This window comes from Opisthorchis viverrini (assembly GCF_000715545.1).
Source record: "Opisthorchis viverrini unplaced genomic scaffold opera_v5_511, whole genome shotgun sequence".
NCBI classification, from domain to species: Eukaryota; Metazoa; Platyhelminthes; class Trematoda; order Opisthorchiida; family Opisthorchiidae; genus Opisthorchis; species Opisthorchis viverrini.
This window is the reverse complement of record NW_008752170.1, coordinates 2152-14270: the sequence shown is the minus strand read 5'-3', so window position 1 is coordinate 14270 and position 12119 is coordinate 2152. Positions and strand designations below refer to the sequence as shown.

The 12119-nt window shown below is 44.5% G+C and overlaps 2 protein-coding genes across 2 annotated transcripts; one reads left to right on the top strand and one right to left on the bottom strand.

Annotated features, from left to right (window-relative positions):
* Positions 1-1327: 1327 nt before the first annotated feature.
* T265_11489 (hypothetical protein) lies at positions 1328-8282 on the bottom strand (the record flags this gene model as incomplete). The annotated part of the gene is made up of 9 exons (XM_009178159.1): positions 1328-1698; positions 2907-2984; positions 5296-5425; positions 7433-7514; positions 7552-7711; positions 7752-7825; positions 7866-8121; positions 8167-8231; positions 8269-8282. The coding sequence occupies 9 exons, from the start codon at positions 8280-8282 to the stop codon at positions 1544-1546; spliced, it is 1014 nt and encodes a 337-aa protein (XP_009176423.1).
* Positions 6819-9421, top strand: T265_11490 (hypothetical protein; the record flags this gene model as incomplete). The annotated part of the gene is made up of 2 exons (XM_009178158.1): positions 6819-6846; positions 9129-9421. The coding sequence occupies 2 exons, from the start codon at positions 6819-6821 to the stop codon at positions 9419-9421; spliced, it is 321 nt and encodes a 106-aa protein (XP_009176422.1).
* Between the last annotated feature and the right edge of the window lie 2698 nt (positions 9422-12119).

The window sequence follows — 12119 nt, the reverse complement described above, 5'->3', positions numbered from 1 at the left end:
ATGTTCGAAGAGGAGGAGAAGGCGCAGGTATTCTTGGATGAACTGACCAAAGTCATCCCGTCCATTGGTATGCCTTTTGCACCTACAAAGTGTAAGGTCATGCTTGTGGACGTGCAGTCACTGAACACGCCCCTTACAATCCAGGGAGAGGTACTGGAAGTTGTGGAGCGTTTTACGTATCTTGGAAGCTGTACTAGTTCTGATTGCAGTGTGTCAGATGAGGTGAATGCACGAATCTGCAAGGCTCGGGCCGCGTTTGCTAACTTGAGACACCTATGGCGTCAGAATGGTTTATCCCTGAATCTGAAGGGACGTGTGTATCAAGCTACAGTACGGGCTGTTTTGTTGTATGGCTGTGAGACTTGGCCTATTCGAGCAGCGGACCTGAGACGTCTTCAGGTGTTCGACAATCGTTGTCTCAGAACCATAGCTCGTGTGGGTTGATGTCGGAGTATCAGTAACGAGGGAGTTAGAAAGCGCCTTTTCGGTTGTGCAAAAGGTACTTCCATTGAAGAATGTATCCAGCACCAGAAGCTGCGGTGTTTGGGACGTAAGCTGCGTATGCCGAACCATCGTTTGCCGAAGAGAGTGCTGCTTTCCATGCCCAATTCACAGTGGTGTAAACAGAGAGGTGACCGACCCTTGACTTGGCAGAGAAGTATGAAGATCACGAAATGCTTGGGTGCTGTCGGTACTACTCGCCTTCCAGGATGGGGACCACATGATCCTCACTGTGCCTGGTTGGAGACGCTACAAGATATGGCTGCCAACTGATGTCAGTGGTGTTCTTGCTGTCAGTTTCCATCCAGCTTACCTGATTCAGTGGAAGTGGAGGCACTTCGAAATGATTGTAGTAACCTAGCACTAAGTCCATTCCACGTCTACCTTTATTCTTTTCTTGACAAGAATGCTTTAAAAAAAATGGCTGCACGATAGTGAAACGTCGGTGCTGAACTCTGATGTCATACTGTCGATGATAATGATGATGATCTTACAGTATTCATCAAACATATTTTCCCGTCGAGCTTTCATTACTGGTGATAACCACTATGTGCCTTTCAAAGTGTTCAATTTCCATTTCGAATTTTGAGCAACAAAGCAAACTGTTTTCTCCAATTATCATCACATAATATGATCCTTTGAACTGTACCTGGAGAAGTTAGTTCAACCACCTTAATTCAGATGTACTGGCACCGTCCAGGAGCAGTGGTTGGACATTCTACCTCTATCTCTCACAGTCACGCTCTTACAGCGATCCATCCAGTCCACCAACTTAAAAACTGCCGCCACTCGCTCATGACTTCGCACGATTAAATATCAGTATAGAATTCCATCTACCTCACGAATGGATTATACTTTCCACGCGTACTACGGTTGTGCCCGAGTTAATGTACAACTGGCGACTTCATCCTTCTGAAGAAATTTTATACGCGAAATTTCTGGTTCATAATGTAGTATGCAAATTAAAAAAACAGTCATAAAAATGTGATTCTGATTTAAACCTCGAACAATGGAAAATAGCATATAGGAGTGAAGACGGAGTCTAGCCAGAAACATGTTCAAGGCTAGATTTCGCTCTAGCAAAAGATGCCACAAGCGCAGCAAGTTGAAGACGTTCTGAAGAACCGACCGACATGCGATGCTCGAGTTCAGCCAGTGCGATGATAAGATCACAACGCACAGAATCTGGGAAATTAACTGAGAAAAAGGGTAAAATATCGGTCTTTCACAAGATATGGTTAATGAGGGGAAAAATCGAGGTCAAATGAGCGGAGTTGTTAATTCGGGAACCAAAAAAACAGCAAGTTAGTTGACCTCACAAGAACGGTGCAATGCATTAGCCATCAAAGACGTACTTTAGTATAGTTGTCCCATCCGCAGTAGCTCATTTATTACCCATTATTCCGTCACTGGGTTCTACGAATACTTGGCGCTGAAGATAACAACTGTGATGTACGGACACCATTTACTTTGGGACCGGGTCACGCATGTATTGTCGTCTACAAGGATAACAGCTGCCAAAGCTGACCCAAGTATATGTGACAGGTTGAGAAGAGATAAACTCATACCCCGTGTATCGGAGGGGAGTTTACAATAAGCTCCGAATAGGAGCGAGATGTAGGCGCATGACTCTTCGCGATTAGCTCACTATAAATATCCACACTGTGAAACTGTATGTGCGCCCCAAGAAACATGATTCTTGGTCAATATTTCGATTCGCTGCAATTAACTCATCATAGTTTGAGTTAAAAATCTAATTCACCTGATCACCGACAAGACCCTGACTATTTCACCAGTATAGGATCAGTGATTTTCCAATCTTATCCGGGTACAAAGCACGAAGGCTGTTGATTATCATCTAGTGGATACTCTCCAGTACTCCGGAGACCCTGTGGTGTCATTGAGGTAGGACTGGGACAAGCAAGTTGAGTCAACCCACAAAGTAGATGGTTGTGAATAGGCAAAAAGATGCAGAGCATAGAACTGGGTACGACAGGAAGAAAGGTTTTATCATGTAATTTCTTCTAACTCAACTGAGCGGGCTTGGAGGATAAGCAAGTGGATCCAAAGAACAGTGGTTAACAACGGAAAACCCCATTGTCTAAATGGAAATACGCATTTTGACAGAACACTATTCTGGAACCTGATTATATATCATGCCATCAGTTAGGACTACGTCAAGGTGATGCGTGGATAATTTGAAGTCAGAATGTCGGTGCAATTGACTGTGAAACCTTTAGTCGTGATGGAGTAAAGCTTGCCAGAATATCAAAACTGACGAAAACTGTTGACGCCTTCACTGTTGAAGATCTACCGAGGAACTTCGGTAGGTATACAAAAAGCATAGTTGGACAACTCAGTGCGCACATAACATCAGCACACTAGGAGAAAGAGGAACAACTTACTTTTCATTACTAGCGGATGAAGTTCAGTTAAAACATCTTGCAATGCAATACCTTTGAGATTTTTAGTAGCCAAGATGTCTGTAAATGAAAAAAACGAAGCCGTCACAAAGCGGGAAAACGTGTGTGGGGAGATGACAGAGTCGCCGCTACATTAATTCAAGATTAGAAAAATCCACTCCATTATATGGGATAAAGGCGCATTATGGCAAAATCCATTTTTCCGTACCAGGGCAGAGACAAGGGTGTCCTGAACCAGAAGATTAGGGACCAGAATTTGATCAAAATGACTAAATCTCCTAAACTATTGTCTGTAAGAGATGAACACCCGAACTAAGCAACAAGACTTTCTAACCACCATTCCAAACTGGTCTAGTGTGCTAGTCGGCAGATACTTTAATTAATGGTGCTCCGCCTATCCGGTAATCTACCCACTTGACCTGACGAAGCTTTTGCACCGAAAGCGAATCGTTGCCCAGCTATGAACCCTGCGATTGTTCACCAAGCCCTTTTGAAAAACAGGAAGTAGTTCAGTTCAGTTCCTTTTCAGGACACAAAGATTTTGTCGGCATTTTTTCCGATTAGCTTTTGTCAACGAAGTTGCCTAAGTAACGATATTCAGCCAATAGTTAGAACGAAGGAAGCACACTCACAAAGTGGAAAGTGAAGTACAAGAATTACGAAGACGGTTGAGGGCTCTACCAACGGATAAAAGTCAACACACAAACTGGAACGCAAAAAAGTACAGCGGTACGATGCCTTACATATGCATCAAATCACTTTTCGAGTCACTTTGAGCGATGGCACCCAGGGAAAGTAATAGACCTCAATCGAAGCTAAAACGCTGTACAAAATACTGATAACAAGCTACGTTGGCCTGAGCGATCACAAAAGAAGAAAACCTGAATGAGGGGCGAAAATGATCCTTGCGTAGGCTGACCATTATTAGCAGCTCTCTTGCTAAACATGACGAAGGATCTAGATGTGAGTCTCCAACCATTGCCAAGGAAAATGCAGCGTGATTTATACGTCACGGGTACGAACGCTTTCCCACCTTTGAAGAGGTGGCTGTAAACTTCATGATTTTATTGTCCAGGGACCCGACTTCCATCCAAAGAAAAGCCACGGATCTACTGGCTTGTCGTTGCGCCCGGTAATTACGTTCATCACTATCAACGGCACAACATCGGTGTCCAACATAAATACTTCGCTGCCGCAAAATCACTGGGAATAAAAAAATTAAAGTGGACGTGGAAGGGACTAAATGCTAACCTACCACACCCCCAGACACTCCGGATAGCAACGAACACCAAGAACGCCATTGACTCGATTGGCAGCTACACCTTGCAGCACTTGTAACCATACACAGGGAAAGTTACGTGAAGGCGAGTTGCACGGATAGCACTCAAACTTTTCTCAAGCCTTTCTCTCCCACAACCCTGTGCCACATCAAAAGTTCATCACCTCTTTGCTTACTCACTCTGAACTGGGCACAGGAAAGGATGCCTCACGGCTCAAATGAACCGATATGAAATATACCGAAATACTAACCCTTCATAGGCACTACTGCCTCCTAAGATCGACAGTATACCATCGGCTTCGTTAAGTTTGGGGTTTAACGGGAACACGAAATTTCTGCATGTTAATTCACCGGAGTTCATACCTGAACCACAAATAGCAAAGTAGTACCAATTACGAAGGAATATTCTTCTCCAAGCCCTCCCCAGGACATCCTGAATATAGGTCCAACAGAACCCTCGAGCAGTCAACAAGTGAAGAGCCATAAAGGCGGAAGATACACTAGCGATTCACAAATACCTCGCAAAAAACTGAATACTAAACTGGAATACACTGAACTATGAGTCATCCAGAGAAATCAGGCTAACTAAAATTTAGACACCTACTAATGAGTCCTCAATCGGTGTTGGGTAATCACCTAGTTTTAGTCAGTATCGAAACGATGTTTGTTTCCGACCAACCCAGAGTCTTTTTGACGGAGTCCAGATGAAGGTGATAGAATCTACATCATATAAACTTAGATATATGTCAAACTCGACCGAAATTAGTTGACCGTTTTGTGCAACGAAGCAATGGCGTTCTCTCGAAATTCGCCTATTATTAGAGTTGACACCACAACCGCAGGTAGTTGGGATCATAAAACCCCTAAAGAGGGTGGTCTGAACGGCTGTGAAGCATATAGCAGTGGCGATTAACAATTAACCTTATACAACCAAACGACCAACCGATCTTGATGAAATTTAAAAAGCCATTGAACTTCTTAACGCAAACTAACTTCAAGGTATAAATATCTAAAACATTAGATCTGGCTGATGTTAGGCGCCGTCAGCCTGAAACGGGATCCAAATTCAAGCAGGCTGATAGCTGAACCTACTTTTAAAGGCCGAATGTATCGGCTCGTTCAGCATGGAATCGGTTAATGACCGTATCTCTGCGGGAGAAGGGTAGGCGACACAAGCATAGACAGATGATTCATCAATCTTTGGTGCCGACATTGCCGCGCTCTGGAACAATGAGAATGTAAAAGAGTGGAAACAATGACACGACGAAGGATATCAAGCATCAGTAACGAAAACAGTCGAAAATTTCACCATCGTCTTCGATGCATAAGTGCAACTAGCTCAAACGTTCACTGAGGCGCTTAAAACGCCTGCATCGGATTAGTACCAGACCCAATCCCAATTTGGCACACCAAAAACCCGGCCACGTAGTTGGCTTCGTTTTCTGTTCCAGAGAATCAAACAACGGAATCACATGCACCAACAGTGGTTACCAAAAACAAGGACAACAGACAGGGGATTAATGCCAACTTCACATGACTACAGTGTTTGTCTGGCATCGTGATACGTCCAGTCGTTGAAGAAGCAGTCAACAAACGTATGCATTCAGCTATCGGATAGTGTAATAAACACATTAGGTTGAGGTATCCTACACGCAAGATTAAGAAAGCGGATGGCTAGACCCTTGAGTCCCAGGAGTAATTTGCACGTTCATGTCATGGGAAAAAGCACTCACCCCACGTTTATTTGTGCAATAACAATATTTTACGTTATAGTTATCTTTCGTACATAAGGAGAGAAAGTGAGTTTGAATAATGAATTCCTGACCAGTTACGCTGCAACCCTGCAATCCTCTCCGTATGAAAGACTGGTGAAGTGGGAATCCGCCTACTGAATTCATATTTCAAAAGATCGAAGTGTTCTTGGAAGGACGATACTCACAAAGATGCTAAAAACTCTTCAACAACTCACGATACTCGATGTATCACAGTGCATTATCGATATAGACGATATTCGGGATACCGTGCCAACTGAAAAATGAGGTAATTTTTGCACAGCACACTTAGTTGGAGCTTCAACCGGGTTCCATTTGAGTATCCCGTGAAAACCAAATTGGTGTGCAAATGAGTGCATTTCACGAACCGCGTACCATTGGGTTCCAAGAAGAACTTCACGCTGACGGAAACTCGGCGTCTGTACCCATCCAATTAGCTCCGAAAAGAATCAAACCGGTCATAGATTGCCCAAGAGTTTTCAGCAAGAGTTTTCAAGAAAATGTACTGCAATATCTCGGATATCGGGTCAAACGAAACATGAAACGGCCTTTGTGCACCATGTTCAGTGGAACAACATAAAACCAAATCAAGGTAAATGAGTGTATTTTACCATGTTCCGTTTCCCCAAAAATGTGCTCAGCGACGATGACTTAAAATGACATCGGTTTCTGGAAAACAACCACTTTAAACAGTACAAACTTCGACCATTTGGATGTCGGAGTCGAACTGAAGGATCCTAAGCATTTAACACAAGTAGATCTCAGATTCGCATGAGGAAAATGTCTGCCCGATGTGATTTTACTCTGCACACGACTGTTTAGTTGACTGAAATTAAAGAGGCGATGGGATTACGAATTACTCCAAAACAAGGTAGGTGGCTTAAGATGTCTTCCTATCCATGGATCATTGGTTTGGGCGCAAATTTACTGACCAGAAGGTCTGTGGCTCGAACCCGGCCTTTGCCTCTCCTGTCTAGGCTTGGGCAACCTGGCAGTAGCCCAGTCCTCGCTCTTCCTTCGGGTGGCATGGCACCGAAAGAATGTTACAGCTGAACGGCTTATCGTATTTATTATCCATGATTTAACGTCTGAGGTTGGGTCTGAACAATTTATCAGCGATGGGTTCCGAAGATGGCGACGTGTTACACCTTCAGACGGGCTGTCTTGAAAGTTGACCACATACCAGTCCATACTAACTCACACTTGATCAAAGCCCCCTTGATTTTATTTTAGCCTTTGATCCAGTGGGGTTAGAAGATAACCGACACACGATATTCTGATAAGGTCTTCACTACCCTTACGAAAAAACGGTGGACCTTTGACAACCCTACTAATCTATTTCTATCTTGGGGCAGTCAACGTCATATATTCCGCAGCCGACGTACAACAGTCGCGTGGCGGAGGGAGGGAGATGTTATAGGTGGAGTCGTTAGACAGATATGATATGTAACGCTCACCTGCATTAAATTAATCGCTTTCCGCATGTCACCAGATGTAAACCGATAGATAGCTTTCATGCCATCCTCCGTCAGCACGACTCTACAGAGTAAAGGACTTGAGCCGAAAATTAGGATACTTTTCCATGGTAGCAATCTCCTTCAGCCTCGGCTGCATCTGTTGGAAGCTCACTGGGGCAAACCGGAATTTCGTGCATCGCGATTGGATAGCCGGAATAATTTTCGACAGGTAGTTACATATAAGACAAAATCGAGTGTTTTCTGTGAACTTTTCCACAACTTTATTTTAAGGTAACAGATAAGAGAATAGAGGACGTACTTCTCCGAAGTGCATTTTGAGCATCCTTGGTCATTGAATCCGCTTCATCTAGGATTACTAATTTGAATTTACCCCTTAATATGCGCGTTAGCAAATACACATAAAGCAACATACGCGAAAAGAGTTTTTGTGCTTGCAAAGCTGAGCAATTGTTCCCGAACTACATTAATACCTCGAGCATCAGACGCATTGAGCTTGGAAAAAAGCAGTAGGAACGAACGGGAGAATTTTACCTCCAACACCATTGAATTCAACTCTCGAGGCGCATAAAGGGTCTTGGCGGTCGCAAGTATCGTGCTGGTTTTGCCCGTTCCAGGTGGTCCATAAAAGAGTAGATGAGGCAGCCGGTTTTGTTCGAGGAATCTCGAAACTGAAAAAAAAAACATTATTCGAAGAAAAAATACATCTTGCCTACTTGTCTTCGAGATTTCTGAATGACTAATTAATTCATCTAATGATTGAGGGCGATATTTTTCGATCCTGAGACACAATTGGAAATGGAAGTTTCACCACCTACCATGGAAGGTCCATTGTGCAAAACTGAAACAAACGAATGAATGGATTTTGACATTTGTGAAAGTGATTAATACCGTAGGACAGGAACAGCCTGTCCGACTGAGAATGGTGGACGCAGAAAAAAGAATGCAGTAACAGCATTCTAAGCACCAGATATACGAAACCTACCTAGGAATACTCACGTGTTCAAGATAGAAACCCAAAGAGATGGGCAGCGAAATTCGTCCAATAAATTCAAGGGAGTCGCTTTAGGGTGGATCAAGCTACTGAAGTATGACCGGTGTGACCAAGATAGTGTGGTCTCAGTGGACTACAGGAAAGTAGGATCCTTTGGTAGTGGAATATTACTCGAGATTTCAGGCACTAGATTCCAGGTCTGTTGTTATTTTTTCGTTGTGTTCCTGTCCAGAGTGTCTGCTCAAAACGCGCATGTCGTTGTGATACGGATAGGTGGTCATACAGTACACACTGCTTCACTGTGATTGCCTCCATGTATAAGATGGACTGACCCCATGTACGTGGTGGATTATATCCCCCTAGGCATAACGATAGGCGGGGAAGCCTGTGCGTACTTCGATCGAATCCTGCCTGAAGTTCAAAGCCGTTGGCAGTTAAACTGATAGAGATAAGCCATAGTTTCAGTGACACTACGGCAACAGTACCAACCCGTGGAGGGGAATGTGAAGACAGCCGTCTTCAATAGTTCAAATTACTATGATCTACAGCACTGCAGGGCTATAAGGAGTAGTTATTCCGGAGCAGAATCGACGAATCATGCTGGGAGAGGCGGTCGCGCCACATTGATAATCCACAAACACCAGTGGTTAGACACTTGAAGCGTTCGAATAGTCCTTTCTGCAGAAGTCGGATCTGACATCCGTAGGGCGGAGCGAACAGAAGCTTGGAATGATGATGACGATGAAGAAGAAGAAGAAGAAGATGATGATGATGATGATGATGATGATGATGATGATGATGATGATGATGATGATGATGATGATGATGATGATGATGATAGGTGTATCATGAAGTCGCCAGACTCCTCGCACACAGGCCTTAATAGTGATATGATACGATCTCACTACGGCGAATCGCTGTCCACTGGGTCGAGGGCTAGTTCGTTGCCGGAACTACCATTGGTCGTTGAAACTTGAAATTATTGGAATACTTCCAAACAGTGAATAAAGTAGGATGTCTGCCAGAACTACTATCTTCGCCGGGGAAGATTTCGATTTCAATCGATTAATGATCTTTTCCTTTGATGACTCACAGTCAACATCATAGTGAGTTGGAGTGAGGGCGGTAGACTGTACACAAGGGTAGTTGAGATACTGCCTTAATCGTCTCATCCATATAAAGGATAACCCTCGCGGAAGTATTCCGGTGTCTGGTATGTTCCTACGACAATAGTTATCAGACAGAATAGCTTCCAAAACCACTTTCCATGTTGTCCATTATCCCCGTCAAGTATCCGTTACAGACTGCACAGACTAAGCTCATCAACTCCCTCCTTGAACAGTGGTAACCAGATGACATCACAGTGCAAAATGCGTTGCAAAGTGCCGATCCTCGTCGCATCATGAGAAAATGCCGAGTAAGACTAAGACAGACTGTCGTGTGGCCCGCTTTAACAAGAATCACCACGTCGATTGATTGTAAAGTTCTTGGTTTGGCATCGCCTGTTTCGAGCTTGGCTCCACGGTTCCTGTCCAGAGATGGCCGACGCCCCCTCCCCTCCACAAAAAATTTTGAAGCTGAACACACTTCCCGAAAGATTGTTGGAAGGTCTTCGACAATCGGTTTCGTCCTCCTTAGGACTCACCAGATCGACAGTAGCGAAGTACGTCATTTGTAAACTAACTTGGTTTCGCCGGGAGGGAGCTCGACTAGGATATTTTTAAATGAATGGCTGCCTCGTGTTTCAGTCGAGAGGATATTTGAGGTAGTGTGGGGCATGGACTACAAATTCTATATGAGATATCGTCCGAACTGAAACATAAAAAAATAAAAATCGTTCACGTGTAACACCCTTTCGGTGCACAGCTTCCATGCCACCCGAAGGAAGCATGAGGGATGGGCTATTGCCAGATTGCCCAAGCCTAAACAGGAGAGGTCGGGTTCGAACATCGGACCTAACTACTGGGCCATCTCGCCCCTAAAACCCAAAACGGCATTTGTGCCACACATTCAGTTGTGGGATAACATATCACCTGAGGTTCAGTTGGATCTCCCTGTACAACCGGATTAACGTGTAAATAAGCGTATTTCGCGAACGGTGTACAACTTAGGCTGAAGTGGAACATAAGGTTGACGGAAACTCGGGGACCGTGCTTATTTCATGAGACCCATGGGTAAAAAAACAACCGTGAACCGTCAAACTTTTCGGTAAGTGGTGTTTGGGGGTGCGAACCACAATCCATATAATTGACTGACCTTCGACAGGTATTCTAGGACCACATACGTCTTTTCAGAAAATAGGGACGAGGTCACGTGCACACTCGAAGTCCGCAAAATTCCCTCTCGGAGAAATCTGAAAACCTGGGGTTTGGAAACTTCATCAGTTCGCTCGACTACCTGATCAGTTCCGAAAACATAGGAAAATTGGGGGGTTGAACAACCCTCTCGGAAAAACTTTTGAAGAGCTGTCCATACGCTCTCAAGCGCCCAGAAGTATATAAATACAAGCAGTACACGATATTCACGAACTTCTGGGACGCGTCCTGTTGTGCACAGGCGCTAAGAAACGACCGGGCGACAGAACCGGACGCAACCTTGAAGTCAAAGAACAGCAAGGCTGTGGGGCCCCTATACACATATCGTTACTTTAACCCTTAATGGAATGTGATGATGTAGTTGACGAAGCCCCTTCCCGGCCGGAATCCTACTTGCTGTTGAGAACGAGATGGCTCAGTGTTTGGAGCGCGAATCTACTGACCGGAAGGTCCGTGGTTCGAACCTGATCTCTGCCTCGGCTTCTCCTGTCTAGGCTGGGCAACCTGGCAGTATCCCAGCCCTCGGGTGGCATGGCAGCCAGGCACCGGAAGGGTGTTACAGCTGAACGATTTTTTTAATTGCTGTTCTCGGGTCAGCTATTCACACGCTTTCGTAAACCGACGTGGAATAAGAGACAAAGAGCCTGGTCACAACGGAAGTCAAGTTAATTCCTCCGTGACTGCCACATCCACTGCAAGCACCACTATCGGGTAAGCCCTGTTGGTTGGAGCGGCCTCTTTCGTCCAGATAGAGGCAATTAAGTTAGACAAGCACCAACTGAGTATTTCACCTCCATATTCGAACAGAGCGGGTAGGACTTCATCAGGACCAGCAACTCAGTGACGCTTGAGAGGGAAAAGCCACCCGCTTGTTTTCAAATGATAGGGGACCCCAATTTCACTGTCTAGGGCTGTGTCACGGGTCAACAAGCCGATTGAACAGTTACAGGTAGCCAGTTGGAACTGTTAAAGCCGAAAATTTAGACGTTTTTCCCACTTGAAAACAGGCCAACCCTTCTTACGAGTAATCGTTTCGCTCACCGGAATCCCCTTGGGACTTGTATCACGCACCGGCTAGGGACATTTACGCACATTTCGAGTTTTTCATCTCTTGTATCCTCTTAGCTTCCTGAATCAATCAAATTCCTAGGTACGTGTTTCTCGAGATCCAGTGCTTGGATCTAGTTGGTTGAGTCACTCCATAAGCGGAGCGCGCAGCATTTTGCGAAGTTGTGGTCAGTAAGAGTCAACATGTTGGGGATATCAATATCCCCCCAAAAAACTCTGTATTTTTATGCGTGCTAGCGAACTTCCGGCATCTTCAAGGTCAAACTATGAATATATATACATATATATAGAT